Genomic DNA, 25842 nt, shown 5'->3' with positions numbered 1-25842 from the left:
GAACATGAGACATGCGGTGTAGTGGGAGAAGACTGGATATCGGTGAGGGGTGGTCGCGAGGTGGCCTCCGCTGCAGGTCCAAAGTGCTTGTCAGGATGTTTTGCACCCTCAGCCCACTTCAATCCGGTTGCACTGTAGTACTGACTGACACTGTATATATGTAGTGAATCATCATGAACTGAAAAGGGTTAAATTTAGCAATACAGCCACACTGTGCACTTAAAAGAACCCACGAATCCGTTGGTATATGACCAGATGGTGGCCACATGAATACATGCAAACACCAAGTTGCGGGTACAGCAACGTGCAGTGAACTTGGACAAAGTACTGTGACTATGTGTCCCAGTCCACCCAGCTGTGAATGGGTACCTCGTTAGGATGAGAAGGCCACAATAACTCGGTGCGCCTAGTGGCTGTAAGAGTTGTATGCTCCCCAGGGAGTTGAGATTGATAACACGATGTGCCGTTGAGACTGACATCCAATGATCGGGGGAAAAATACCAGCGCCTTGAGCAAGCACTAGTTGCCTGGATATGTGCGCTATATAAATATCATATAATAATAAAATAATAATAATAATAACTTCCGCCTTCCCCGCCAACAGCTCTACGCTTGTTATGTCTGCCACAGTATGTGTGCATGATGTGCATCTCATTACGTTACCTTATAAAACTTTAAATAGAATCTTTGCGATTTATAAGTGTGATATTTCACTCAGCTTGTGTCACACAGAGGAAGTGTATATCAGCTTGATTATCTTTTTAAAAGGTTTGTTTCAGAAATCGTGAGTTTGTTTTGTAAATGTATCACGATATCATATCGTTTCTTGACTTCTTTCTGTATTCTCTACTCGTCACGTTATGGCTGAAATATTGCCGATGTGACGTTAAATTTTAACTCACTCACTCACTCTGTATTCTCTGACACCTTGAAAACGTGTAAGAAAGTAATGTACTCTTGGTGTGAAACTACAACTGATTCCATGCAACTTGACGGCGTACAACCACATTCCCAAAGCACTAGGTTCGGAGGTCCTTGAGGTGATGACCAGTAGGTGGTCTAGTGGATTGAGCATCTGCTTGGAGAGCGGAGGTTAGGGGTTCGAACCCTGGTCGCGTCATTCCTATGTAGGATAAAACATGGTTCCTGCTGCTTTAAGGTTTTAAGTACTAAAACAAGCGCAAGTCGGCTCGGGCCAGTGTACTGTGTCTGAGTGTGGTAGCCAAGAGCACACACGCTCACGCACGCACGCACGCACACAGGGACACACACGTACAGATATGTCGGTAACTAAGTCGCAAACGCACTCACAGGGACACACACGTACAGATATGTCGGTAACTAAGTCGCAAAAGCTTAAGCGCGAAGTTGAACCCAATACTGAGATCGGATCTGTGCCAGGACTCGCCTTAACAATACAGGTCAATATGTCAGGTACCAGGATACAGTCAAGAAAAAAACCAGTATAATCGCACTGTTGCGGATCGATTTTACCTCTTATCGCGCATGTCAAATCTCCTCAAAAGTAGGCCAACACGAGTAGCCTCCCCTTGTCATTTGTTACTTGATCGCTACCTGGCAACGCTCAGTGACAAGTGACAATAACCAGTCTGTGGATTTGAGGTACGATATGTGTGTACAATCAGTGAATGCTTTATTATTGATGATAATCGACATATTGCAGTTTATTATTACATATTACAGTTATCGCACTTGACTCGTGCTATGGCCAGAACTAATCGTCTTATTCAGTTTCACGGCGATTTGACAAAGCCTGATTATTATTTCTTAATTACTGGCCTCGACCTTGAGCCAGCATATTCTACAGCTGTTATTCAACTATGTGAATGGTAATATAAAGTATATGAATATTTAAAGTAATAAAATAGCGTACCTCTATTTCTGTCCATGGAAAACTGCAGTCTTCATATTAAATACATTTATCACCCGACAGTATGAGATAGACTTTGTGAGGGCCACAGTCCGTTATTTCCTGCTATAGTCTGCCCTGACAGTGTGAGATAGACTTTGTGAGGGCCATAGTCCGTTATTTCCTGATATAGTCTGCCCTGACTGTGTGAGATAGACTTTGTGAGGGCCATAGTCCGTTATTTCCTGCTCTAGTCTGCCCTGACAGTGTGAGATAGACTTTGTGAGGGCCATAGTCCGTTATTTCCTGCTCTAGTCTGCCCTGACAGTGTGAGATAGACTTTGTGAGGGCCATAGTCCGTTATTTCCTGCTCTAGTCTGCCCTGACAGTGTGAGATAGACTTTGTGAGGGCCATAGTCCGTTATTTCCTGATATAGTCTGCCCTGACAGTGTGAGATAGACTTTGTGAGGGCCATAGTCCGTTATTTCCTGCTATAGTCTGCCCTGACAGTGTGAGAGATAGACTTTGTGAGGGGCCACAGTCCGTTATTTCCTGCTCTAGTCTGCCCTGACAGTGTGAGATAGACTTTGTGAGGGCCATAGTCCGTTATTTCCTGCTCTAGTCTGCCCTGACAGTGTGAGATAGACTTTGTGAGGGCCACAGTCCGTTATTTCCTGCTCTAGTCTGCCCTGACAGTGTGAGATAGACTTTGTGAGGGCCACAGTCCGTTATTTCCTGCTCTAGTCTGCCCTGACAGTGTGAGATAGACTTTGTGAGGGCCACAGTCCGTTATTTCCTGCTCTAGTCTGCTCCGACAGTGTGAGATAGACTTTGTGAGGGCCACAGTCCGTTATTTCCTGCTCTAGTCTGCCCTGACAGTGTGAGATAGACTTTGTGAGGGCCATAGTCCGTTATTTCCTGCTATAGTCTGCCCTGACTGTGTGAGATAGACTTTGTGAGGGCCACAGTCCGTTATTTCCTGCTCTAGTCTGCCCTGACAGTGTGAGATAGACTTTGTGAGGGAGGGCCACAGTCCGTTATTTCCTGCTCTAGTCTGCCCTGACAGTGTGAGATAGACTTTGTGAGGGCCATAGTCCGTTATTTCCTGCTCTAGTCTGCCCTGACAGTGTGAGATAGACTTTGTGAGGGCCACAGTCCGTTATTTCCTGCTCTAGTCTGCCCTGACAGTGTGAGATAGACTTTGTGAGGGCCACAGTCCGTTATTTCCTGCTCTAGTCTGCCCTGACAGTGTGAGATAGACTTTGTAGAGGGGGCCACAGTCCGTTATTTCCTGCTCTAGTCTGCCCTGACAGTGTGAGATAGACTTTGTGAGGGCCACAGTCCGTTATTTCCTGCTCTAGTCTGCCCTGACAGTGTGAGATAGACTTTGTGAGGGCCACAGTCCGTTATTTCCTGCTCTAGTCTGCCCTGACAGTGTGAGATAGACTTTGTGAGGGCCACAGTCCGTTATTTCCTGCTCTAGTCTGCCCTGACAGTGTGAGATAGACTTTGTGAGGGCCACAGTCCGTTATTTCCTGCTCTAGTCTGCCCTGACAGTGTGAGATAGACTTTGTGAGGGCCACAGTCCGTTATTTCCTGCTCTAGTCTGCCCTGACAGTGTGAGATAGACTTTGTGAGGGGGCCACAGTCCGTTATTTCCTGCTCTAGTCTGCCCTGACAGTGTGAGATAGACTTTGTGAGGGCCATAGTCCGTTATTTCCTGCTATAGTCTGCCCTGACAGTGTGAGATAGACTTTGTGAGGGCCACAGTCCGTTATTTCCTGCTCTAGTCTGCCCTGACAGTGTGAGATAGACTTTGTGAGGGCCACAGTCCGTTATTTCCTGCTCTAGTCTGCCCTGACAGTGTGAGATAGACTTTGTGAGGGCCACAGTCCGTTATTTCCTGCTCTAGTCTGCCCTGACAGTGTGAGATAGACTTTGTGAGGGCCACAGTCCGTTATTTCCTGCTCTAGTCTGCCCTGACAGTGTGAGATAGACTTTGTGAGGGCGATAGTCCGTTATTTCTTGCTCTAGTCTGCCCTGACAGTATGAGATAGACTTTGTGAGGGCCATAGTCCGTTATTTCCTTGCTCTAGTCTGCCCTGACAGTGTGAGATAGACTTTGCGAGACTCCGTTATTTCCTGTGTCTGCTCCGACAGTATGAGATAGACTTTGTGAGGGCGATAGTCCGTTATTTCCTGATATAGTCTGCCCTGACAGTATGAGATAGACTTTGTGAGGGCGATAGTCCGTTATTTCTTGCTCTAGTCTGCCCTGACAGTATGAGATAGACTTTGTGAGGGCGATAGTCCGTTATTTCTTGCTCTAGTCTGCTCTGACAGTGTGAGATAGACTTTGTGAGGGCGATAGTCCGTTATTTCCTGCTATAGTCTGCCCTGACAGTGTGAGATAGACTTTGTGAGGGCGATAGTCCGTTATTTCCTGCTCCAGCATGCCCTGACAGAGTGAGATAGACTTTGTGAGGGCCACAGTCCGTTATTTCCTGATCTACTCTGCCATTACTGTGTGAGATGGACTTTGTCAGGGCCATAGTCCGTTATTTCTTGCTCTAGCCTGCCCTGGCAGTATGATGTAGACTTTGTACATGTGTGTTTTAGGTGTTCATGTGTGTTGTAAGTGTTTATGTGTTTTGTGTGTGTGTTTTGTGTGTTTTGTGTGTGTTGTTGTGTGTGTTGTCTATGTAGAGTTGTATTGCTAGGACCCAGGCATGCAGTGACAGGGCTGTGCATACCAGTTTTCACATGCTCCAACGAGTGGAACGGCTGAAAGCGCCGTCGTGTTTGATGTAATTATACACTGGATCCGTTGTGTCTTAACATCTGCTTGCTATCTCATGCATATTGATAGTATACATGATGTTAATCTTTCTTACAGTATCAAAAAAAACCCTGGATACTCTGTCACAATGACCCGTCTGTTTCTTTACAAACGCAGCATTCGGTGGTGAAACAAACCGCCTGCAGGGTGCTCTGATGCGTAGACCAATGATGCATGTCAGAGAGACAAAGATATAACGCCATGAGGTGATGTTGGTGGGTAATGTGGAGCTCGCTTCGTTGTTGTTGTTGTGTTAGTTGCTTTGGAGGTCGCCTTCGCCGGTTGGCATGTCGGCAGACCTATCCCTCCTTGAGATGCGTGGGGGACGCTCGCTTCGGCGTTGTGGACACTTATGTACCCCCTGAGGAGGCGAATGGCGTCGTTGTGGACTCCCAGGGAAATCCTTTTAAATCACAACGATTTGTTTATCATGGGGAGATAACGTTTGTAAATTTACTGTTGGCGAGTTTAATAGTGACTGCTTAAGTTATTAAAGAACCACTAAACTTTGTTTTTTGTTACTCTTTTAACCATTACATATGAAAGATTTGTGGTTAGTCTTATGCGGAACACCAAATTTATTCTTTAAAAACTTGTGGTTTATTAATACCGAGCGATTAAAAGTGGCCAAAAAGTCGCCTGCTTCCCTCTCGCCCGCCAACGAAACCACAGACAGGTTACGTAAGAGCACTGCAGTGACGTCATATGAGGAACGATTTTCAGTTAGTTGTATCAGGGAGACTCTGTTGTAGAGTATCCCTGGTTGTATAGAAAGTGTGTAGCACGCTCATCATTTTGATGATTTCTCGACATGAACGACGACATGACGAATCGTTGCTTTGTCGTCAATTGCTCCTAGGGGTCGGGTGATGGTGTCACCATGCACAGATTTCCACAGGACCCCGCAGTTCGTGCTAAATGGGTTATGTTTGTGAGTGCGAAGCGAGCGTTGTGGAAGCCTGAAACGATATCTTACTTGTGTTAAGATCGCTTCACGGAAGTTAAAGAATCAAAACTACTTACTAGTTATAGTAAAATATGTATATGATTGATGACCATAAAGATTTTCCATAACACAACTTGTAACATAACGATTTCTTCCTCGGAAGTGAGGTTGTGGTCGAAGTAACAATAATATTGTAAGTAGTATTATATTGACTCCCACCTCGCTGCCACGAGAAATTGTTATGTTATACGCTATGTCATGCAAAATCCTATTGGCCATCAATAAAATACATATTTTACTACCAGTAGAAAGTAGTTTTGATTTTTAACTCGGTGAAAACAAACCTAAATAGCATTTATCCACAGACTGGCGGATGTTCCCGACAGGGCGCCGCCATTTTTGAAAATCGTAAAGTCTGTTAGAATTAATGAGATTATAGTTTGTTTTCATCAAGTTAGAAAATCAAAACTACTTTCTACTCGTAGTTAAATATGTATTGGAATCATAACCAAAAGGATTTTGCATGACACAACTTATAACATAACGATTTCTTCCACGGAAGCGAGGTGGGGGTCGAAGTCACAATACTGCGCGATAAATTTCTTGCTACATTCACATGGTTAATGTCCACTCACCAGTATGTAGATACTAGTCAATGTGCGTCTTTATATTTGGTCTTATAATCCTAATTAGTTTATTATCATACTTTTATGCATTTTGAAACTAAATGAAAAGCTGACGATCTGCTGATACTTATAGTGAATTTATAACAGAACTGTAATATCTAGACATTTTATAGTTTGCCAATGTGAATCATAATTCGCACACACACCTAGTGTATGTTGTCTGTCTCATTACACTTCACGGCGAAAACAATGATTCTGTTGAATGCTACGACAAATGAATAAAAAACAAAATGCAAATATTAAAATTAAAACAGATTAAAGTTATAGGAACAATATCAGGTCATTACCTTGTTTGAGGAATGTATCCATCAATATCCACAAAACTGTTCCAAATGATGTGTCTTTTAACAGTTTAATATACGAAAAAGAGATAAATCTTTTCAGGTATTGGTGTATAGTCTCATTGGTCACCCAAGATAGCACACCTGGCAACTAATTGCATAATGTCCGCCTTTCATTAAAAACAGTAATTTAGTTAGCCAATAATGGGCAATCAATCAATGTATTGGCGGTTAATCCTTTGAAAGAAGGACGTTGTTTTTACGCAGACACCGACACGGCAGAGTGTATTCAGTATAGATTAGTAAATCTACATACATAAACACTACCTTTGACAATTCCGCTGTGTAAGATAAAAGTAATTAATCAATCAGCGTGTTATCGGTTAATCCTTTGATCGATGTTTATAATGTTGAATATTTACTCCAGACACAAGAAATGCCAAATGGGAACCTTTGTCGGGTAATCTAAGTGTGTTACCACTAATTATACCTGTTATAAATTCATTAACTGACCATCAAGTGAATGATGACAAATAACATGTGTAGCTTTATACCACCTAACACGGGTTACAACAAGGGAGTATTAATTGCTGTATTGCATGTGAAAACTTATGGGCCGACACTGTTTTGAGAATACAAACAGATTTTTACATGACATGATTAAATATCGAGGTAAAAAAACACAGAAATGGGATCAATTTGGATCAGTCATTATACAAATAGGGCCTAACGCCACCAATCAATTGTGACAGAAGCGTCTATGAAAACAAGTTGTAACTCGGAAACTAGGCAAAGCGGGGAGACAAAATTAAATGACAGTAGATTGTGAGAACATATAGCTTTCATTTTCCACAACAATTGTCACGATTTCAGGTTTATACAAGCCTGTAAACAAGATAATTTACCCCCTAAAATGTAGATGAATTCTGCATCGGCCCTCAAAGCTATTCCTCATATGACGTCACAGAGTCGCGCCGCTCTGATTGGTTGAAATTTCGTTCGCGGGTGAGAATTGTGCACTGTTGTCAAAAAGGTCGATTTAAGTCAATTAAAGGTCGAAATGAGTAGTTTTAATGACGGGGTTTCATTTATAACGATGCCAGTTAGTGATTTATGTATTTTTACCCCCTAGGGTTTATGTGATCTTTAATCACTGTCATAAAGCTTACCGCCGAAATATATCCTGTTCATTGAAAAAAGTCTGACAACACAGTATAATCGGGAGGCGTTTAAAAGCTCGTAATTGTTATCGCCATCGGAGTATGACGACAGCTGCTTGTGAATTGCATACTTAGAAATATGAATATTAGTTCATGGTTACAACTTTATAAGACTACCTAATTTCTCCTTGGTGGTGCTTCGTGTCTCCCTGGGTGGTGGTAGGACATGCTTCGTGTCTCCCTGGGTGGTGGTAGGACATGCTTCGTGTCTCCCTGGTGGTGGTAGGACATGCTTCGTGTCTCAATGGTGGTGGTAGGATATGTTACGTGTCTCTCTGGGTGGTGGTAGGACATGTTACGTGTCTCCCTGGGTGGTGGTAGGACATGCTTCGTGTCTCCCTGGGTGGTGGTAGGACATGCTTCGTGTCTCCCTGGGTAGTGATAGGACATGTTACGTGTCTTCTGGTGGTGGTAGGACATGCTACGTGTCTCCCTTGGTAGTGATAGGACATGTTACGTGTCTCAATGGTGGTGGCAGGACATGCTACGTGTCTCCCTGGGTGGTGGTAGGACATGCTTCGTGTCTCACTGGTGGTGGTAGGACATGCTTCGTGTCTCCCTGGTGGTGGTAGGATATGTTACGTGTCTCTCTGGGTGGTGGTAGGACATGTTACGTGTCTCCCTTGGTGGTGGTAGGACATGCTTCGTGTCTCCCTGGGTGGTGGTAGGACATGCTTCGTGTCTCCCTGGGTAGTGATAGGACATGTTACGTGTCTTCTGGTGGTGGTAGGACATGCTACGTGTCTCCCTTGGTAGTTATAGGACATGTTACGTGTCTCCTGGTGCTGGTAGGACATGCTACGTGTCTCCCTGGGTAGTGAAAGGACATGTTACGTGTGTCCCTGGTGGTGGTAGGACATGCTTCGTGTCTCCCTGGGTAGTGATAGTAAAGGTTACGTGTGTCCCTGGTGGTGTTAGGACATGCTTCGTGTCTCCCTGGGTAGTGATAGGACATGTTACGTGTCTCCTCGCGGTGGTAGGACATGCTACGTGTCTCCTGGTGGTGGTAGGACATGCTACGTGTCTCCCTTGGTAGTGATAGGACATGTTACGTGTCTCCTGGTGGTGGTAGGACATGTTACGTGTCTCCCAGGGTGGGGGTAGGACATGCTACGTGTCTCCTGGTGGTGGTAGGGCATGCTACGTGTCTCCCTGGATGGTGGTAGGGCATGCTACGTGTCTCCTGGTGGTGGTAGGGCATGCTACGTGTCTCCCTGGATGGTAGTAGGGCATGCTACGTGTCTCCTGGTGGTGGTAGGGCATGCTACGTGTCTCCCTGGATGGTGGTAGGGCATGCTACGTGTCTCCCTTGGTGGTGGTAAGACATGCTACTTGTCTCCCTGGTGGTGGTAGGACATGCTACGTGTCTCCTGGTAGTCATAGGACATGCTTTGTGTGTTCCTGGTGGTGGTAGGACATGTTACGTGTCTCTCTGGGTGGTAGGACATGCTTCGTGTCTCCCTGGTGGTGGTAGGGCATGTTACGTGTCTCCCTGGGTGGTGGTAGGACATGTTACGTGTCTTCCTGGTGGTGGTAGGAAATGCAACGTGTCTCCCTGGTGGTGGTAGGACATGCTACTTGTCTTCCTGGTGGTGGTAGGGCATGTTACGTGTCTCTCTGGGTGGCGGGAGGACATCCTACGTGTCTCCCTGGGTGGTGGTAGGACATGCTACGCGTCGCCCTGGTGGTGGTAGGACAATCTTCGTGTCTCCCTGGTGGTGGTAGGACATGCTACGTGTCTCCCTGGGTGGTTGTAGGACATGCTACGTGTCCCTAGTGGTGGTAGAACATGTTACATGTCTCCCTGGGTGGTGGTAGGACATGCTACGTGTCTCCGTGGGTGGTGGTAGGACATGCTACGTGTCTCCCTGGGTGGTGGTAGGACATGCTACGTGTCTCTCTGGGTGGTGGTAGGACATGTTACGTGTTTCCCTATTTGGTGGTATGGCATGTTACGTGTCTCCCTGGGTGTTGGTAGGACATGTTACGTGTCTCCCTCGTGGTGGTGGTAGAACATGTTACGTGTCTCCCTGGGTGGTGGTAGGACATGTTACGTGTCTCCCTGGGTGGTGGTAGGAAATGCAACATGTCTCCCTGGTGGTGGTAGGACATGCTACTTGTCTTCCTGGTGGTGGTAGGACATGTTACGTGTCTCTCTGGGTGGCGGGAGGACATCCTACGTGTCTCCCTGGGTGGTGGTAGGACATGCTACGCGTCTCCCTGGTGGTGGTAGGACATGTTACGTGTCTCCCTGGGTGGTGGTAGGACAATCTTCGTGTCTCCCTGGTGGTGGTAGGACATGCTACGTGTCTCCCCTGGGTGGTAGGACATGTTACGCTGCCTCCCTGGGTGGTGGTAGGACATGTTACGTGTCTCCTGGGTGGTGGTAGGACAATCTTCGTGTCTCCCTGGGTGGTGGTAGGGCATGTTACGTGTCTCCCTGGATGGTGGTAGGACATGTTACGTGTCTCCCTGTGTGGTGGTAGGACATGCTACGTGCCTCCCTGTGTGGTGGTAGGGCATGTTACGTGTCTCCCTGGGTGGTGGTAGGACATGTTACGTGTCTTCCTGGTGGTGGTAGGAAATGCAACGTGTCTCCCTGGTGGTGGTAGGACATGCTACTTGTCTTCCTGGTGGTGGTAGGACATGCTACGTGTCTCTCTGGGTGGCGGGAGGACATCCTACGTGTCTCCCTGGGTGGTGGTAGGACATGCTACGCGTCTCCCTGGTGGTGGTAGGACATGTTACGTGTCTCCCTGGGTGGTGGTAGGACAATCTTCGTGTCTCCCTGGTGGTGGTAGGACATGCTACGTGTCTCCCTGGGTGGTTGTAGGACATGCTACGTGTCCCTAGTGGTGGTAGAACATGTTACATGTCTCCCTGGGTGGTGGTAGGACATGCTACGTGTCTCCGTGGGTGGTGGTAGGACATGCTACGTGTCTCCCTGGGTGGTGGTAGGACATGCTACGTGTCTCTCTGGGTGGTGGTAGGACATGTTACGTGTTTCCCTATTTGGTGGTAGGGCATGTTACGTGTCTCCCTCGTGGTGGTAGAACATGTTACGTGTCTCCCTGGTGGTTGTAGGACATGCTACGTGCCTCCCTGGGTGGTGGTAGGACATGTTACGTGTCTCCCTCGTGGTGGTGGTAGAACATGTTACGTGTCTCCCTCGTGGTGGTGGTAGGACATGTTATGTGTCTCCCTTGATGGTGGTAGAACATGTTACGTGTCTCTCTTGGTGGTTGTAAGACATGTTATGTGTCTCCCTGGGTGGTGGTATGGCATGTTACGTGTCTCCGTGGGTGGTGGTAGGACATGCTACGTGTATCCCTTTGATGGTGGTAGAGCATGCTACGTGTCTCTCTTGGTGGTTGTAGGACATGTTACGTGTTTCCCTATTTGGTGGTATGGCATGTTACGTGTCTCCGTGGGTGGTGGTAGGACATGTTACGTGTCTCTCTTGGTGGTTGTAGGACATGTTATGTGTCTCCTGGGTGGTGGTAGGACATGCTATGTGTCTCTCTGTGTGGTGGTAGGACATGTTACGTGTCTCTCTGGGTGGTGGTAGGGCATGTTACGTGTCCCTCGTGGTGGTGGTAGGGCATGTTACGTGTCTCCCTCGTGGTGGTGGTAGGGACATGTTACGTGTCTCCCTTGGTGGTGGTAGGACATGTTACTTGTCTCTCTGGGTGGTGGTAGGACATGTTACGTGTCTCCCTCGTGGTGGTGGTAGGACATGTTACGTGTCTCCCTGGGTGGTGGTAGGACATGCTACGTGTCCCTAGTGGTGGTAGAACATGTTACATGTCTCCCTGGGTGGTGGTAGGACATGCTACGTGTCTCCGTGGGTGGTGGTAGGACATGCTACGTGTCTCCCTGGGTGGTGGTAGGACATGCTACGTGTCTCTCTGGGTGGTGGTAGGACATGTTACGTGTTTCCCTATTTGGTGGTATGGCATGTTACGTGTCTCCCTCGTGGTGGTAGAACATGTTACGTGTCTCCCTGGTGGTTGTAGGACATGCTACGTGCCTCCCTGGGTGGTGGTAGGACATGTTACGTGTCTCCCTCGTGGTGGTGGTAGAACATGTTACGTGTCTCCCTCGTGGTGGTGGTAGGACATGTTATGTGTCTCCCTTGATGGTGGTAGAACATGTTACGTGTCTCTCTTGGTGGTTGTAGGACATGTTATGTGTCTCCCTGGGTGGTGGTATGGCATGTTACGTGTCTCCGTGGGTGGTGGTAGGACATGCTACGTGTATCCCTTGATGGTGGTAGAACATGTTACGTGTCTCTCTTGGTGGTTGTAGGACATGTTACGTGTTTCCCTATTTGGTGGTATGGCATGTTACGTGTCTCCGTGGGTGGTGGTAGGACATGTTACGTGTCTCTCTTGGTGGTTGTAGGACATGTTATGTGTCTCCCTGGGTGGTGGTAGGACATGCTATGTGTCTCTCTGTGTGGTGGTAGGACATGTTACGTGTCTCTCTGGGTGGTGGTAGGGCATGTTACGTGTCTCCCTCGTGGTGGTGGTAGGGCATGTTACGTGTCTCCCTCGTGGTGGTGGTAGGACATGTTACGTGTCTCCCTTGGTGGTGGTAGGACATGTTACTTGTCTCTCTGGGTGGTGGTAGGACATGTTACGTGTCTCCCTGGGTGGTGGTAGGACAATCTTCGTGTCTCCCTGGTGGTGGTAGGACATGCTACGTGTCTCCCTGGGTGGTGGTAGGACATGTTACGTGCCTCCCTGGGTGGTGGTAGGACATGTTACGTGTCTCCCTGGGTGGTGGTAGGACAATCTTCGTGTCTCCCTGGGTGGTGGTAGGGCATGTTACGTGTCTCCCTGGATGGTGGTAGGACATGTTACGTGTCTCCCTGTGTGGTGGTAGGACATGCTACGTGCCTCCCTGTGTGGTGGTAGGGCATGTTACGTGTCTCCCTGGGTGGTGGTAGGACATGTTACGTGTCTTCCTGGTGGTGGTAGGAAATGCAACGTGTCTCCCTGGTGGTGGTAGGACATGCTACTTGTCTTCCTGGTGGTGGTAGGACATGTTTCGTGTCTCTCTGGGTGGCGGGAGGACATCCTACGTGTCTCCCTGGGTGGTGGTAGGACATGCTACGCGTCTCCCTGGTGGTGGTAGGACATGTTACGTGTCTCCCTGGGTGGTGGTAGGACAATCTTCGTGTCTCCCTGGTGGTGGTAGGACATGCTACGTGTCTCCCTGGGTGGTTGTAGGACATGCTACGTGTCCCTAGTGGTGGTAGAACATGTTACATGTCTCCCTGGGTGGTGGTAGGACATGCTACGTGTCTCCGTGGGTGGTGGTAGGACATGCTACGTGTCTCCCTGGGTGGTGGTAGGACATGCTACGTGTCTCTCTGGGTGGTGGTAGGACATGTTACGTGTTTCCCATTTGGTGGTAGGGCATGTTACGTGTCTCCCTCGTGGTGGTAGAACATGTTACGTGTCTCCCTGGTGGTTGTAGGACATGCTACGTGCCCTCCCTGGGTGGTGGTAGGACATGTTACGTGTCTCCCTCGTGGTGGTGGTGGTAGAACATGTTACGTGTCTCCCTCGTGGTGGTGGTAGGACATGTTATGTGTCTCCCTTGATGGTGGTAGAACATGTTACGTGTCTCTCTTGGTGGTTGTAAGACATGTTATGTGTCTCCCTGGGTGGTGGTATGGCATGTTACGTGTCTCCGTGGGTGGTGGTAGGACATGCTACGTGTATCCCTTGATGGTGGTAGAACATGTTACGTGTCTCTCTTGGTGGTTGTAGGACATGTTACGTGTTTCCCTATTTGGTGGTATGGCATGTTACGTGTCTCCGTGGGTGGTGGTAGGACATGTTACGTGTCTCTTGGTGGTTGTAGGACATGTTATGTGTCTCCCTGGGTGGTGGTAGGACATGCTATGTGTCTCTCTGTGTGGTGGTAGGACATGTTACGTGTCTCTCTGGGTGGTGGTAGGGCATGTTACGTGTCTCCCTCGTGGTGGTGGTAGGGCATGTTACGTGTCTCCCTCGTGGTGGTGGTAGGACATGTTACGTGTCTCCCTTGGTGGTGGTAGGACATGTTACTTGTCTCTCTGGGTGGTGGTAGGACATGTTACGTGTCTCCCTCGTGGTGGTGGTAGGACATGTTACGTGTCTCCCTGGGTGGTGGTAGGACATGCTACGTGTCCCTAGTGGTGGTAGAACATGTTACATGTCTCCCTGGGTGGTGGTAGGACATGCTACGTGTCTCCGTGGGTGGTGGTAGGACATGCTACGTGTCTCCCTGGGTGGTGGTAGGACATGCCACGTCTCTCTGGGTGGTGGTAGGACATGTTACGTGTTTCCCTATTTGGTGGTATGGCATGTTACGTGTCTCCCTCGTGGTGGTAGAACATGTTACGTGTCTCCCTGGTGGTTGTAGGACATGCTACGTGCCTCCCTGGGTGGTGGTAGGACATGTTACGTGTCTCCCTCGTGGTGGTGGTAGAACATGTTACGTGTCTCCCTCGTGGTGGTGGTAGGACATGTTATGTGTCTCCCTTGATGGTGGTAGAACATGTTACGTGTCTCTCTTGGTGGTTGTAGGACATGTTATGTGTCTCCCTGGGTGGTGGTATGGCATGTTACGTGTCTCCGCGGGTGGTGGTAGGACATGCTACGTGTATCCTTGATGGTGGTAGAACATGTTACGTGTCTCTCTTGGTGGTTGTAGGACATGTTACGTGTTTCCCATTTGGTGGTATGGCATGTTACGTGTCTCCGTGGGTGGTGGTAGGACATGTTACGTGTCTCTCTTGGTGGTTGTAGGACATGTTATGTGTCTCCCTGGGTGGTGGTAGGACATGCTATGTGTCTCTCTGTGTGGTGGTAGGACATGTTACGTGTCTCTCTGGGTGGTGGTAGGGCATGTTACGTGTCTCCCTCGTGGTGGTGGTAGGGCATGTTACGTGTCTCCCTCGTGGTGGTGGTAGGACATGTTACGTGTCTCCCTTGGTGGTGGTAGGACATGTTACTTGTCTCTCTGGGTGGTGGTAGGACATGTTACGTGTCTCCCTCGTGGTGGTGGTAGGACATGTTACGTGTCTCCCTGGGTGGTGGTAGGACATGCTACGTGTCTCCCTGGGTGGTGGTAGGACATGTTACGTGTCTCCCCCGTGGTGGTGGTAGGGCATGTTACGCGTCTCCCTCGTGGTGGTGGTAGGACATGTTACGTGTCTCTCTGGGTGGTGTTAGGAGATGTTAGTGTCTCCCTCGTGGTGTTGGTAGGACATGTTACGTGTTTCCCTATTTGGTGGTATGGCATGTTACGTGTCTCCCTGGGTGTGGTAGGACATGCTACGTGTCTCCCTGGGTGGTGGTAGGACATGTTACGTGTTTCCCTTGATGGTGGTAGAACATGTTACGTGTCTCTCTGGGTGGTTGTAGGACATGCTATGTGTCTCTGTGTGTGGTGGTAGGAAATGTTACGCGTCTCCCTCGTGGTGGTGGTAGGGAACGTTACGTGTCTCCCTGGGTGGTGGTAGGACATGTTACGTGTCTCCCTGGGTGGTGGTAGGGCATGTTACGTGTCTCCCTGGGTGGTGGTAGGGCATGTTACTTGTCTCCCTGGGTGGTGGTAGGGCATGTTACGTGTCTCCCTCGTGGTGGTGGTAGGACATGCTATGTGTCTCTCTGTGTGGTGGTAGGAAATGTTACGCGTCTCCCTCGTGGTGGTGGTAGGGCACGTGACGTGTCTCCCTGGGTGGTGGTAGGACATGTTACGTGTCTCCCTGGGTGGTGGTAGGGCATGTTACGTGTCTCCCTCGTGGTGGTGGTAGGACATCTTACTTGTCTCTCTGGGTGGTGGTAGGGCATGTTACGTGTCTCCCTGGGTGGTGGTAGGGCATGTTACGTGTCTCCCTCGTGGTGGTTGTAGGACATGTTACGTGTCTCCAATGGTGGTGGAAGGACATGTTACTTGTCTCTCTGGGTGGTGGTAGGACATGCTACGTGTCTCCCTGGTGGTGGTGGTAGGACATGTTACGTGTCTCCCTTGGTGGTGGTAGGACATGTTACTTGTCTCTCTGGGTTGTGGTAGGGCATGTTACGTGTCTCCCTCGTGGTGGTGGTAGGACATGCTACGTGTCTCCCTGGGTGGTGGTAGGGCATGTTACGTGTCTCCCTCGTGGTGGTTGTAGGGCATGTTACGTGTCTCCCTCGTGGTGGTGGTAGGACATGTTACTTGTCTCTCTGGGTGGTGGTAGGGCATGTTACGTGTCTCCCTGGGTGGTGGTAGGGCATGTTACGTGTCTCCCTCGTGGTGGTTGTAGGACATGTTACGTGTCTCCAATGGTGGTGGAAGGACATGTTACTTGTCTCTCTGGGTGGTGGTAGGACATGCTACGTGTCTCCCTGGTGGTGGTGGTAGGACATGTTACGTGTCTCCCTTGGTGGTGGTAGGACATGTTACTTGTCTAACTGGGTTGTGGTAGGGCATGTTACGTGTCTCCCTCGTGGTGGTGGTAGGACATGCTACGTGTCTCCCTGGATAGTGATAGGACATGTTATGTGTCTCCCTTGGTGGTGGTAGGATATGCTACGTGTCTCCCTGGGCAGTGGTAGGACATGTTACGTGTCTCTCTGGGTGGGGGTAGGACATGCTACGTGTCTCCTGGTGGTGGTAGGGCATGCTACGTGTCTCCCTGGATGGTGGTAGGGCATGCTACGTGTCTCCCTGGGTGGTGGTAGGACATGCTACTTGTCTCCCTGGTGGTGGTAGGACATGCTACGTGTCTCCTGGTAGTGATAGGACATGCTTTGTGCCTTCCTGGTGGTGGTAGGACATGTACGTGTCTCTCTGGGCGGTAGGACATGCTTCGTGTCTCCCTGGTGGTGGTAGGGCATGTTACGTGTCTCCCTGGGTGGTGGTTCGATATGTTACGTGTCTCCCTTGGTGGTGGTAGGACATGCTACGTGTCTCCCTGGGCAGTGGTAGGACATGTTACATGTCTCTCTGGGTGGGGGTAGGACATGCTACGTGTCTCCTGGTGGTGGTAGGGCATGCTACGTGTCTCCCTGGATGGTGGTAGGGCATGCTACGTGTCTCCCTGGGTGGTGGTAGGACATGCTACTTGTCTCCCTGGTGGTGGTAAGACATGCTACGTGTCTCCTGGTAGTGATAGGACATGCTTTGTTCCTTCCTGGTGGTGGTAGGACATGTTACGTGTCTCTCTGGGTGGTAGGACATGCTTCGTGTCTCCCTGGTGGTGGTAGGGCATGTTACGTGTCTCCCTGGGTGGTGGTTCGACATGTTACGTGTCTCCCTTGGTGGTGGTAGGACATGCTACGTGTCTCCCTGGGCAGTGGTAGGACATGTTACGTGTCTCTCTGGGTGGGGGTAGGACATGCTACGTGTCTCCTGGTGGTGGTAGGGCATGCTACGTGTCTCCCTGGATGGTGGTAGGACATGCTACTTGTCTCCCTGATGGTTGTGAGACATGCTACGTGTCTCCTGGTAGTGATAGGACATGCTTTGTGCCTTCCTGGTGGTGGTAGGACATGTTACGTGTCTCTCTGGGTGGTAGGACATGCTTCGTGTCTCCCTGGTGGTGGTAGGGCATGTTACGTGTCTCCCTGGGTGGTGGTAGGACATGTTACGTGTCTCCCTCGTGGTGGTGGTAGGACAATCTTCGTGTCTCCCTGGTGGTTGTAGGACATGCTACGTGTCCCTGGTGGTGGTAGAACATGTTACATGTCTCCCTGGGTGGTGGTAGGACATGCTACGTGTCTCCCTGGGTGGTTGTAGGACATGCTACGTGTCCCTAGTGGTGGTAGGACATGCTACGTGTCTCCGTGGGTGGTGGTAGGACATGCTACGTGTCTCCCTGGGTGGTGGTAGGACATGCTACGTGTCTCTCTGGGTGGTGGTAGGACATGTTACGTGTTTCCCTATTTGGTGGTATGGCATGTTACGTGTCTCTCTGGGTGGTGGTAGGGCATGTTACGTGTCTCCCTGGGTGGCGGTAGGAAATGTTACGTGTCTCCCTCGTGGTGGTGGTAGAACATGTTCCGTGTCTCCCTTGGTGGTTGTAGGACATGTTACGTGTCTCCCTCGTGGTGGTGGTAGGACATGTTACGTGTCTCCCTGGGTGGTGGTAGGACATGTTACGTGTCTCCCTCGTGGTGGTGGTAGAACATGTTCCGTGTCTCCCTTGGTGGTGGTAGGACATGTTACGTGTCTCCCTCGTGGTGGTGGTAGGACATGTTACGTGTTTCCCTATTTGGTGGTATGGCATGTTACGTGTCTCCCTGGGTGGTGGTAGGACATGCTACGTGTCTCCCTGGGTGGTGGTAGGACATGCTACGTGTATCCCTTGATGGTGGTAGAACATGTTACGTGTCTCTCTGGGTGGTTGTAGGACATGTTATGTGTCTCCCTGGGTGGTGGTAGGACATGCTATGTGTCTCCCTGGGTGGTGGTAGGGCATGTTACGTGTCTCCCTCGGGGTGGTGGTAGGACATGTTACTTGTCTCTCTGGGTGGTGGTAGGGCATGTTACGTGTCTCCCTGGGTGGTGGTAGGGCATGTTACGTGTCTCCCTCGTGGTGGTGGTAGGGCATGTTACGTGTCTCCCTTGGTGGTGGTAGGACATGTTACTTGTCTTCCTGGTGGTGGTGGTAGGACATGCTATGTGTCTCTCTGGGTGGTGGTAGGACATGTTACGTGTCTCTCTGGGTGGTGGTAGGACATGTTACGTGTCTCCCTGGGTGGTGGGGCATGTTACGTGTCTCCCTGTGTGGTGGTAGGGCATGTTACGTGTCTCTCTGGGTGGTGGTAGGGCATGTTACGTGTCTCCCTCGTGGTGGTGGTAGGACATGTTACTTGTCTTCCTGGTGGTGGTGGTAGGACATGCTATGTGTCTCTCTGGGTGGTGGTAGGACATGTTACGTGTCTCTGGGTGGTGGTAGGACATGTTACGTGTCTCCCCTGGGTGGTTGGGCATGTTACGTGTCTCCCCTGTGTGGTGGTAGGGCATGTTACGTGTCTCTGGGTGGTGGTAGGGCATGTTACGTGTCTCCCTGGGTGGTGGTAGGGCATGTTACGTGTCTCCCTCGTGGTGGTGGTAGGACATGTTACGTGTCTCTCTGGGTGGTGGTAGGGCATGTTACGTGTCTCCCTCGTGGTGGTGGTAGGACATGCTATGTGTCTCTCTGGGTGGTGGTAGGACATGTTACGTGTCTCTCTGGGTGTTGGTAGGACATGTTACGTGTCTCCCTGGGTGGTGATGGGGCATGTTACGTGTCTCTCTGGGTGGTGGTAGGGCATGTTACGTGTCTCTCTGGGTGGTGGTAGGACATGTTACGTGTCTCCCTGGGTGGTGGTAGGGCATGTTACGTGTCTCCCTCGTGGTGGTGGTAGGACATGTTACGTGTCTCCCTCGTGGTGGTGGTAGGACATGTTACGTGTCTCTCTGGGTGGTGGTAGGGCATGTTACGTGTCTCCCTGGGTGGTGGTAGGGCATGTTACGTGTCTCTCTGGGTGGTGGTGGTGGGGCATGTTACGTGTCTCCCTTGGTGGTGGTAGGACATGTTACGTGTCTCTCTGGGTGGTGGTAGGGCATGTTACGTGTCTGCCTGGGTGGTGGTGGTGGGGCATGTTACATGTCTCTCCCTGGGTGGTGGTAGGACATGTTACGTGTCTCTCTGGGGTGGGGCATGTTACGTGGTGGTGGAGCATGTTACGTGTCTCTCTGCGTGGTTGTGGTAGGGCATGTTACGTGTCTCCCTCGTGGTGGTGGTGGGACATGCTATATGTCTCTCAGGGAATGGAAACGAAACGAAATAAAACAACACAAAACAAAACAAAGCAAAAATGAACAAAGAGAATGCAAGAAAAATGCTTATTTTCATGACTCTTCTTTCCAGGTTGATGAATATGTCTCAGGTGAACTACCAGTTGTCCGCTCGGGATCCCGCCGTGACGGCGTCACTTGACCGGATGTATCCAGTATCAACACTCCACCGCATCGCACTTGTTGCCTGTGAACGCATCATGCTCCTCATGAACAACACCCAGATGTTGCGACATCACCGACTGAGCACCATGGATGATGTCCTCATGTATCTGAACGGCATGCACGACGATGTGGGGCTGAGCGGCAACCGCGGCGACTTCTATCGCCGGAAACTGGCAGAGGAACTCTACACTACATTCAGCGTACATGGCGTCGACTACACCAACATCGACGCTGTTGTTGCCGGCGCCATTGACCTTGAAAGACAGACACGCCTAATTCTGGCCGAGAGCGGACGGAGGCTGGATTGTGCGCCACCTGTGCATTACGATGAACAAGTTCTTGACATTTTGGCCAGGATAGCTGACATGCATTAGAATATTTTTGAAATGTCATGCTGACGGACAAACGTCCAACGCCCTCGTATCTTTCCGGGCGAAATCGGAACCGGACAATTCACGCAAATGACTATAAATAACATTTATATCCCAACGGTGTACCCCTCATATCCTATGATATTCAACCAAAATATATTCTCTCACTACGCAATATACAATATACAAATCTGAAGGAGCGGTGACTTCAATGATATTCAAGCCATCGGGTAGAATTCTGTGTCCATGTGTACAGAGTGTCTGATTTAGTTTTGTAAAAAATACAATTTATACCTAGATTTAAAAATAAATTTTTACATGTGAATGTTTTTCTAATACTTCAGTATCGATGACCACGTGCTGGAGTTTCAAGTATGACGCTTGCAGAGTCCATTTTAAGTCAAAACCCTCTCTGCCGCGGTTATAAAAGTGTCCGAAAACATTTGATTGGTATCGCTATATCTTCTTATACTCGAAAGGAGTCATCCTTCTTTATCCAGGGTATAATGTGATTTGTACAAGGGAGATTTGATGATCTGGCTTATGTAGGAGGCAACAACATGTAGCGAAATATATTCTCCTGTCTCTAGTTGCCTTCAGATCTGAGCTATAAGTAGGGCATCCACAATAAGCATGTCGCATTTATGAGAGATGACATTCCTTCCGGGTTTGAGTGGGCGTCAGTGAAGCGATTCTAATATATATCCTGCATTCAACTTTGTAGTAGGTGTTCAGAGCAAGCCGGGCACATGAACACGAAAAGTCAGCGTCCGCATCTGTCGATGGTGTTCACGCTCCACATGGTGAGGTTGAACCCCCGAAAGTGGAGGAACTCATTGTCCCTGAACCGCATTATGTCCCTACAGTTAGGATACAGGAGAACATCGCCCTTTAAAGCCCTAAATGAAGCAAGTCCAGATTTTTTCAGCTTCAGTTTCACTGGGGCTCCTTATCAGTTTAAAAAAGCAATTGTTTGTTTCTAAGTTATATACAGTATATGCAGAGTATACGCGTTAGTCTATTGGTGCGTGGGCGACTTGCTGACCTTGGCCCTTAGTTATCGTGGCGCTAAGGAGATCTTAATTCCAATACTTTAGCATACAGTTATAACGTCTTATTGCTAAGATCCCTTTGTGAAACGGGCTCCCGATGGTTGACACAGTTGACTGAGTATCTGACGGTTGTGGATAGCTGGATATCTAGATATGCAGATAATTTCTTCGTTTTTATGTAGACAACGTATTCTGTTTTCCCATGTCTGTGATAAATTCATGGGGCAATGAGTAAATACAGTCTAACACATTTGTGTCGAATACTTCTGTGTCGAATGCCGCGGTGTCGAATACCGCTGTGTCGAATACCGTTGTGTCGAATACCGCTGTGTCGAATACCGTTGTGTCGAATACTGCTGTGTCAAATACCGCTGTTTCGAATACTGCTGTGTCGAACTCAAGGTTCTCTCGAACTGACGGTTCTCTCGAAGTAAACTCTTGGTCCCTGCATATTCCTGTTATGTCATCATTTTGCGGTTATATGGAAGCTAGAATAACTTGAAGTATTTACGTAAATCCTTTTAACTTCGACATAACGTAATCCGCTTTCCTATTCTACTGCCTGCTTAAGGTGCAAGAAGCAAGTATTGTGATTGCAGGCATACCTTCCAGTGCTAGGAGCTGATAAAATGTTCAGATCTAGTGCATTGATCGGTAAAAGGTTATTGACATTTGGATTATAGTCCTGTCTATCAAGTGCAAGACTTTGTTTTCGGGTTTTGGACTTTCGTAAAGCAAACACTCCAGTCAACGGCCTAAGGAAGGACTTCACTCGGGTCGTGTCAATGCATGTGTTATAACATCGTAAAGCGATTTATATGGAAACAAAATCCAATGTGACGCTCCTCTCAAAATTGATAGTCTGTTTTCGGTGTTAAATGGTGAAGATGCAAACTGCACATTACGTTGTGGCGTCAGTTTACGCACTCCACGTGGACTGGATGAGGGAAATCTTTTCACTGACTCACAGTTGATGACAAATACGAATTTGCAGCAGCTTTCATTTTGGCGTAATTTTTAAGGTTTGTAATGGATTTTCTTAAATGTTCTCCAGTTGGCATATCAAATAGTTCAAAGACAAAATTACCGTTGCGTTTTCTGGGAAGTGTTATACTGCTAGGCAACACTGACAAAAGACTAGGCGCCCGCTACTTACCATGTGACCTTTGTTTTAATACACACCCGTGCATCTATAGCCTTGCCATCATGATGGCCTGCCTAACGTCTACATCTATATTGCCTTGACATTATAATGGCCTGCTTAACGTCTACATCTATATTGTCTTGACCTTATGATGGCCTGCCTAACGTCTACATCTATTGCCTTGACCTTATGATGGCCTGCTTAACGTCTACATCTATTGTCTTGACCTTATGATGGCCTGCTTAACGTCTACATCTATTGCCTTGACCTTATGATGGCCTGCTTAACGTCTACATCTATTGTCTTGACCTTATGATGGCCTGCTTAACGTCTACATCTATTGCCTTGATGATGGCCTTATTTGCCTTGGCCTTATGATGGCCTGCTTAACGTCTACATCTATTGCCTTGACCTTATGATGGCCTGCTTAACGTCTACATCTTGCCTTGATGATGGCCTGCCGTCTACATTATTGCCTTGTCTGCTTAACGTCTACATCTATTGCCTTGACCTTTATGATGGCCTGCTTAACGTCTACATCTATTGCCTTGACCTTATGATGGCCTGCTTCCATTGCCTTAACGTCTACATCTATTGCCTTGACCTTATGATGGCCTGCTTAACGTCTACATCTATTGCCTTGACCTATGATGGCCTGCTTAACGTCTACATCTATTGCCTTGACCTTATGATGGCCTGCTTAACGTCTACATCTATTGTTTGACCTTTGGCGATGGCCTGCTTAACGTCTACATCTATTGTCTTGACCTTATGATGGCCTGCTTAACGTCTACATCTATATTGCCTTGACCTTATGATGGCCTGCTTAACGACATGGCCTTGACCTTAACGTCTACATCTATTGCCTTGCCACCATGATGGCCTGCTTAACGTCTACATCTATTGCCTTGACCTTATGATGGCCTGCTTAACGTCTACATCTATTGCCTTGACCTTATGATCCTACGTCTACATCTATTGCCTTGACCTTATGATGGCCTGCTTAACGTCTACATCTATTGCCTTGACCTTATGATGGCCTGCTTAACGTCTACATCTATTGCTGTCTTGCCACCATGATGGCCTGCTTAATCGTCTACATCTATTGCCTTGTGACGATCTGCATCTATTATTGCCTTGACCTTATGATGTCTACCTGCTTAACGTCTATGGCCTGCTTATCGCCCACATCTATTGCCTTGACCTTATGATGGCCTGCTTAACGCTCCGCTATCTATTGCCTTGACTCATGATGATGGCGTCTACATCCATTGTCTTGACCTTATGATGGCCTGCTTAACGTCTACATCTATTGCCTTGACCTTATGATGGCCTGCTTAACGTCTACATCTATTGTCTTGACCTTATGATGGCCTGTTTAACGTCTACATCTATTGCCTTGACCTTATGATGGCCTGCTTAACGTCTACATCTATTGCCTTGATCTTATGATGGCCTGCTTAACGTCTACATCTATTGCCTTGACCTTATGATGGCCTGCTTAACGTCTACATCTATTGCCTTGACCTTTATGATGGCCTGCTTAACGTCTACATCTATTGCCTTGATCTTATGATGGCCTGCTTAACGTCTACATCTATTGCCTTGACCTTTATGATGGCCTGCTTAACGTCTACATCTATTGCCTTGACCTTATGATGGCCTGCTTAACGTCTACATCTATTGCCTTGACCTTATGATGGCCTGCTTAACGTCTACATCTATTGCCTTGACCTTATGATGGCCTGCTTAACGTCTACATCTATTGCCTTGATCTTATGATGGCCTGCTTAACGTCTACATCTATTGTCTTGACCTTATGATGGCCTGCTTAACGTCTACATCTATTGCCTTGATCTTTATGATGGCCTGCTTAACGTCTACATCTATTGCCTTGACCTTATGATGGCCTGCTTAACGTCTACATCTATTGCCTTGACCTTATGATGGCCTGCTTAACGTCTACATCTATTGCCTTGCCTTGACCATGATGGCCTGCTTAACGTCTACATCTATTGCCTTGACCTTATGGATGGCCTGCTTAACGTCTACATCTATTGTCTTGACCTTATGATGGCCTGCTTAACGTCTACATCTATTGCCTTGACCTTATGATGGCCTGCTTAACGTCTACATCTATTGCCTTGACCTTATGATGGCCTGCTTAACGTCTACATCTATTGCCTTGATCTTATGATGGCCTGCTTAACGTCTACATCTATTGCCTTGCCACCATGATGGCCTGCTTAACGTCTACATCTATTGCCTTGACCTTATGATGGCCTGCTTAACGTCTACATCTATTGCCTTGCCACCATGATGGCCTGCTTAACGTCTACATGTATATTGCCTTGACCTTATGATGGCCTGCTTAACGTCTACATCTATATTGTCTTGACCTCATGATGGCCTGCCTAACGTCTACATCTATTGCCTTGACCTTATGATGGCCTGCTTAACGTCTACATCTATTGACTTGACCTTATGATGGCCTGCTTAACGTTTACATCTATTGCCTTGACCTTATGATGGCCTGCTTAACGTCTACATCCATTGCCTTGACCTTATGATGGCTTGCTTAACGTCTACATCTATTGTCTTGACCTTATGATGGCCTGCTTAACGTCTACATCTATTGCCTTGCCACCATGATGGCCTGCTTAACGTCTACATCTATTGCCTTGACCTTATGACGGCCTGCTTAACGTCTACATCTATTGTCTTGACCTTATGATGGCCTGCTTAACGTCTACATCTATTGTCTTGACCTTATAATGGCCTGCTTAACGTCTACATCTATATTGTCTTGACCTTATGATGGCCTGCTTAACGTCTACATCTATTGCCTTGACCTTATGATGGCCTGCTTTACGTCTACATCTATTGCCTTGACCTTATGATGGCCTGCTTAACGTCTACATCTATTGCCTTGACCTTATGATGGCCTGCTTAACGTCTACATCTATTGCCTTGACCTTATGATGGCCTGCTTAACGTCTACATCTACTGCCTTGACCTTATGATGGCCTGCTTAACGTCTACATATATTGTCTTGATCTTATGATGGCCTGCTTAACGTCTACATCTATTGCCTTGACCTTATGATGGCCTGCTTAACGTCTACATCTATTGTCTTGATCTTATGATGGCCTGCTTAGCGTCTACATCTATTGTCTTGATCTTATGATGGCCTGCTTAACGTCTACATCTATTGCCTTGACCTTATGATGGCCTGCTTAACGTCTACATCTATTGCCTTGACCTTATGATGGCCTGCTTAACGTCTACATCTATTGCCTTGCCACCATGATGGCCTGCTTAACGTCTACATCTATTGCCTTGACCTTATGATGGCCTGCTTAACGTCTACATCTATTGTCTTGACCTTTTGATGGCCTGCTTAACGTCTACATCTATTGTCTTGACCTTATGATGGCCTGC

The 25842-nt window shown here is 48.3% G+C and overlaps 1 protein-coding gene across 1 annotated transcript; it reads left to right on the top strand.

Moving 5' to 3' along the window:
- The first annotated feature begins 1544 nt into the window (after positions 1 to 1544).
- LOC124286541 lies at positions 1545 to 20530 on the top strand. The gene is made up of 2 exons (XM_046722906.1): positions 1545 to 1623; positions 19743 to 20530. Exon 2 carries the CDS (start codon positions 19747 to 19749, stop codon positions 20206 to 20208), a length of 462 nt encoding a protein of 153 aa, XP_046578862.1. The 5' UTR covers positions 1545 to 1623; positions 19743 to 19746; the 3' UTR covers positions 20209 to 20530.
- The last annotated feature ends 5312 nt before the right edge of the window (positions 20531 to 25842 follow it).

This window comes from Haliotis rubra, unplaced genomic scaffold (genome assembly GCF_003918875.1).
Source record: "Haliotis rubra isolate DU_JTF1 unplaced genomic scaffold, ASM391887v1 Scf385, whole genome shotgun sequence".
Taxonomy (NCBI): Eukaryota; Metazoa; Mollusca; class Gastropoda; order Lepetellida; family Haliotidae; genus Haliotis; species Haliotis rubra.
The sequence above is the reverse complement of the archived record's forward strand: the minus strand, read 5'-3'. Positions and strand labels throughout refer to the sequence as shown.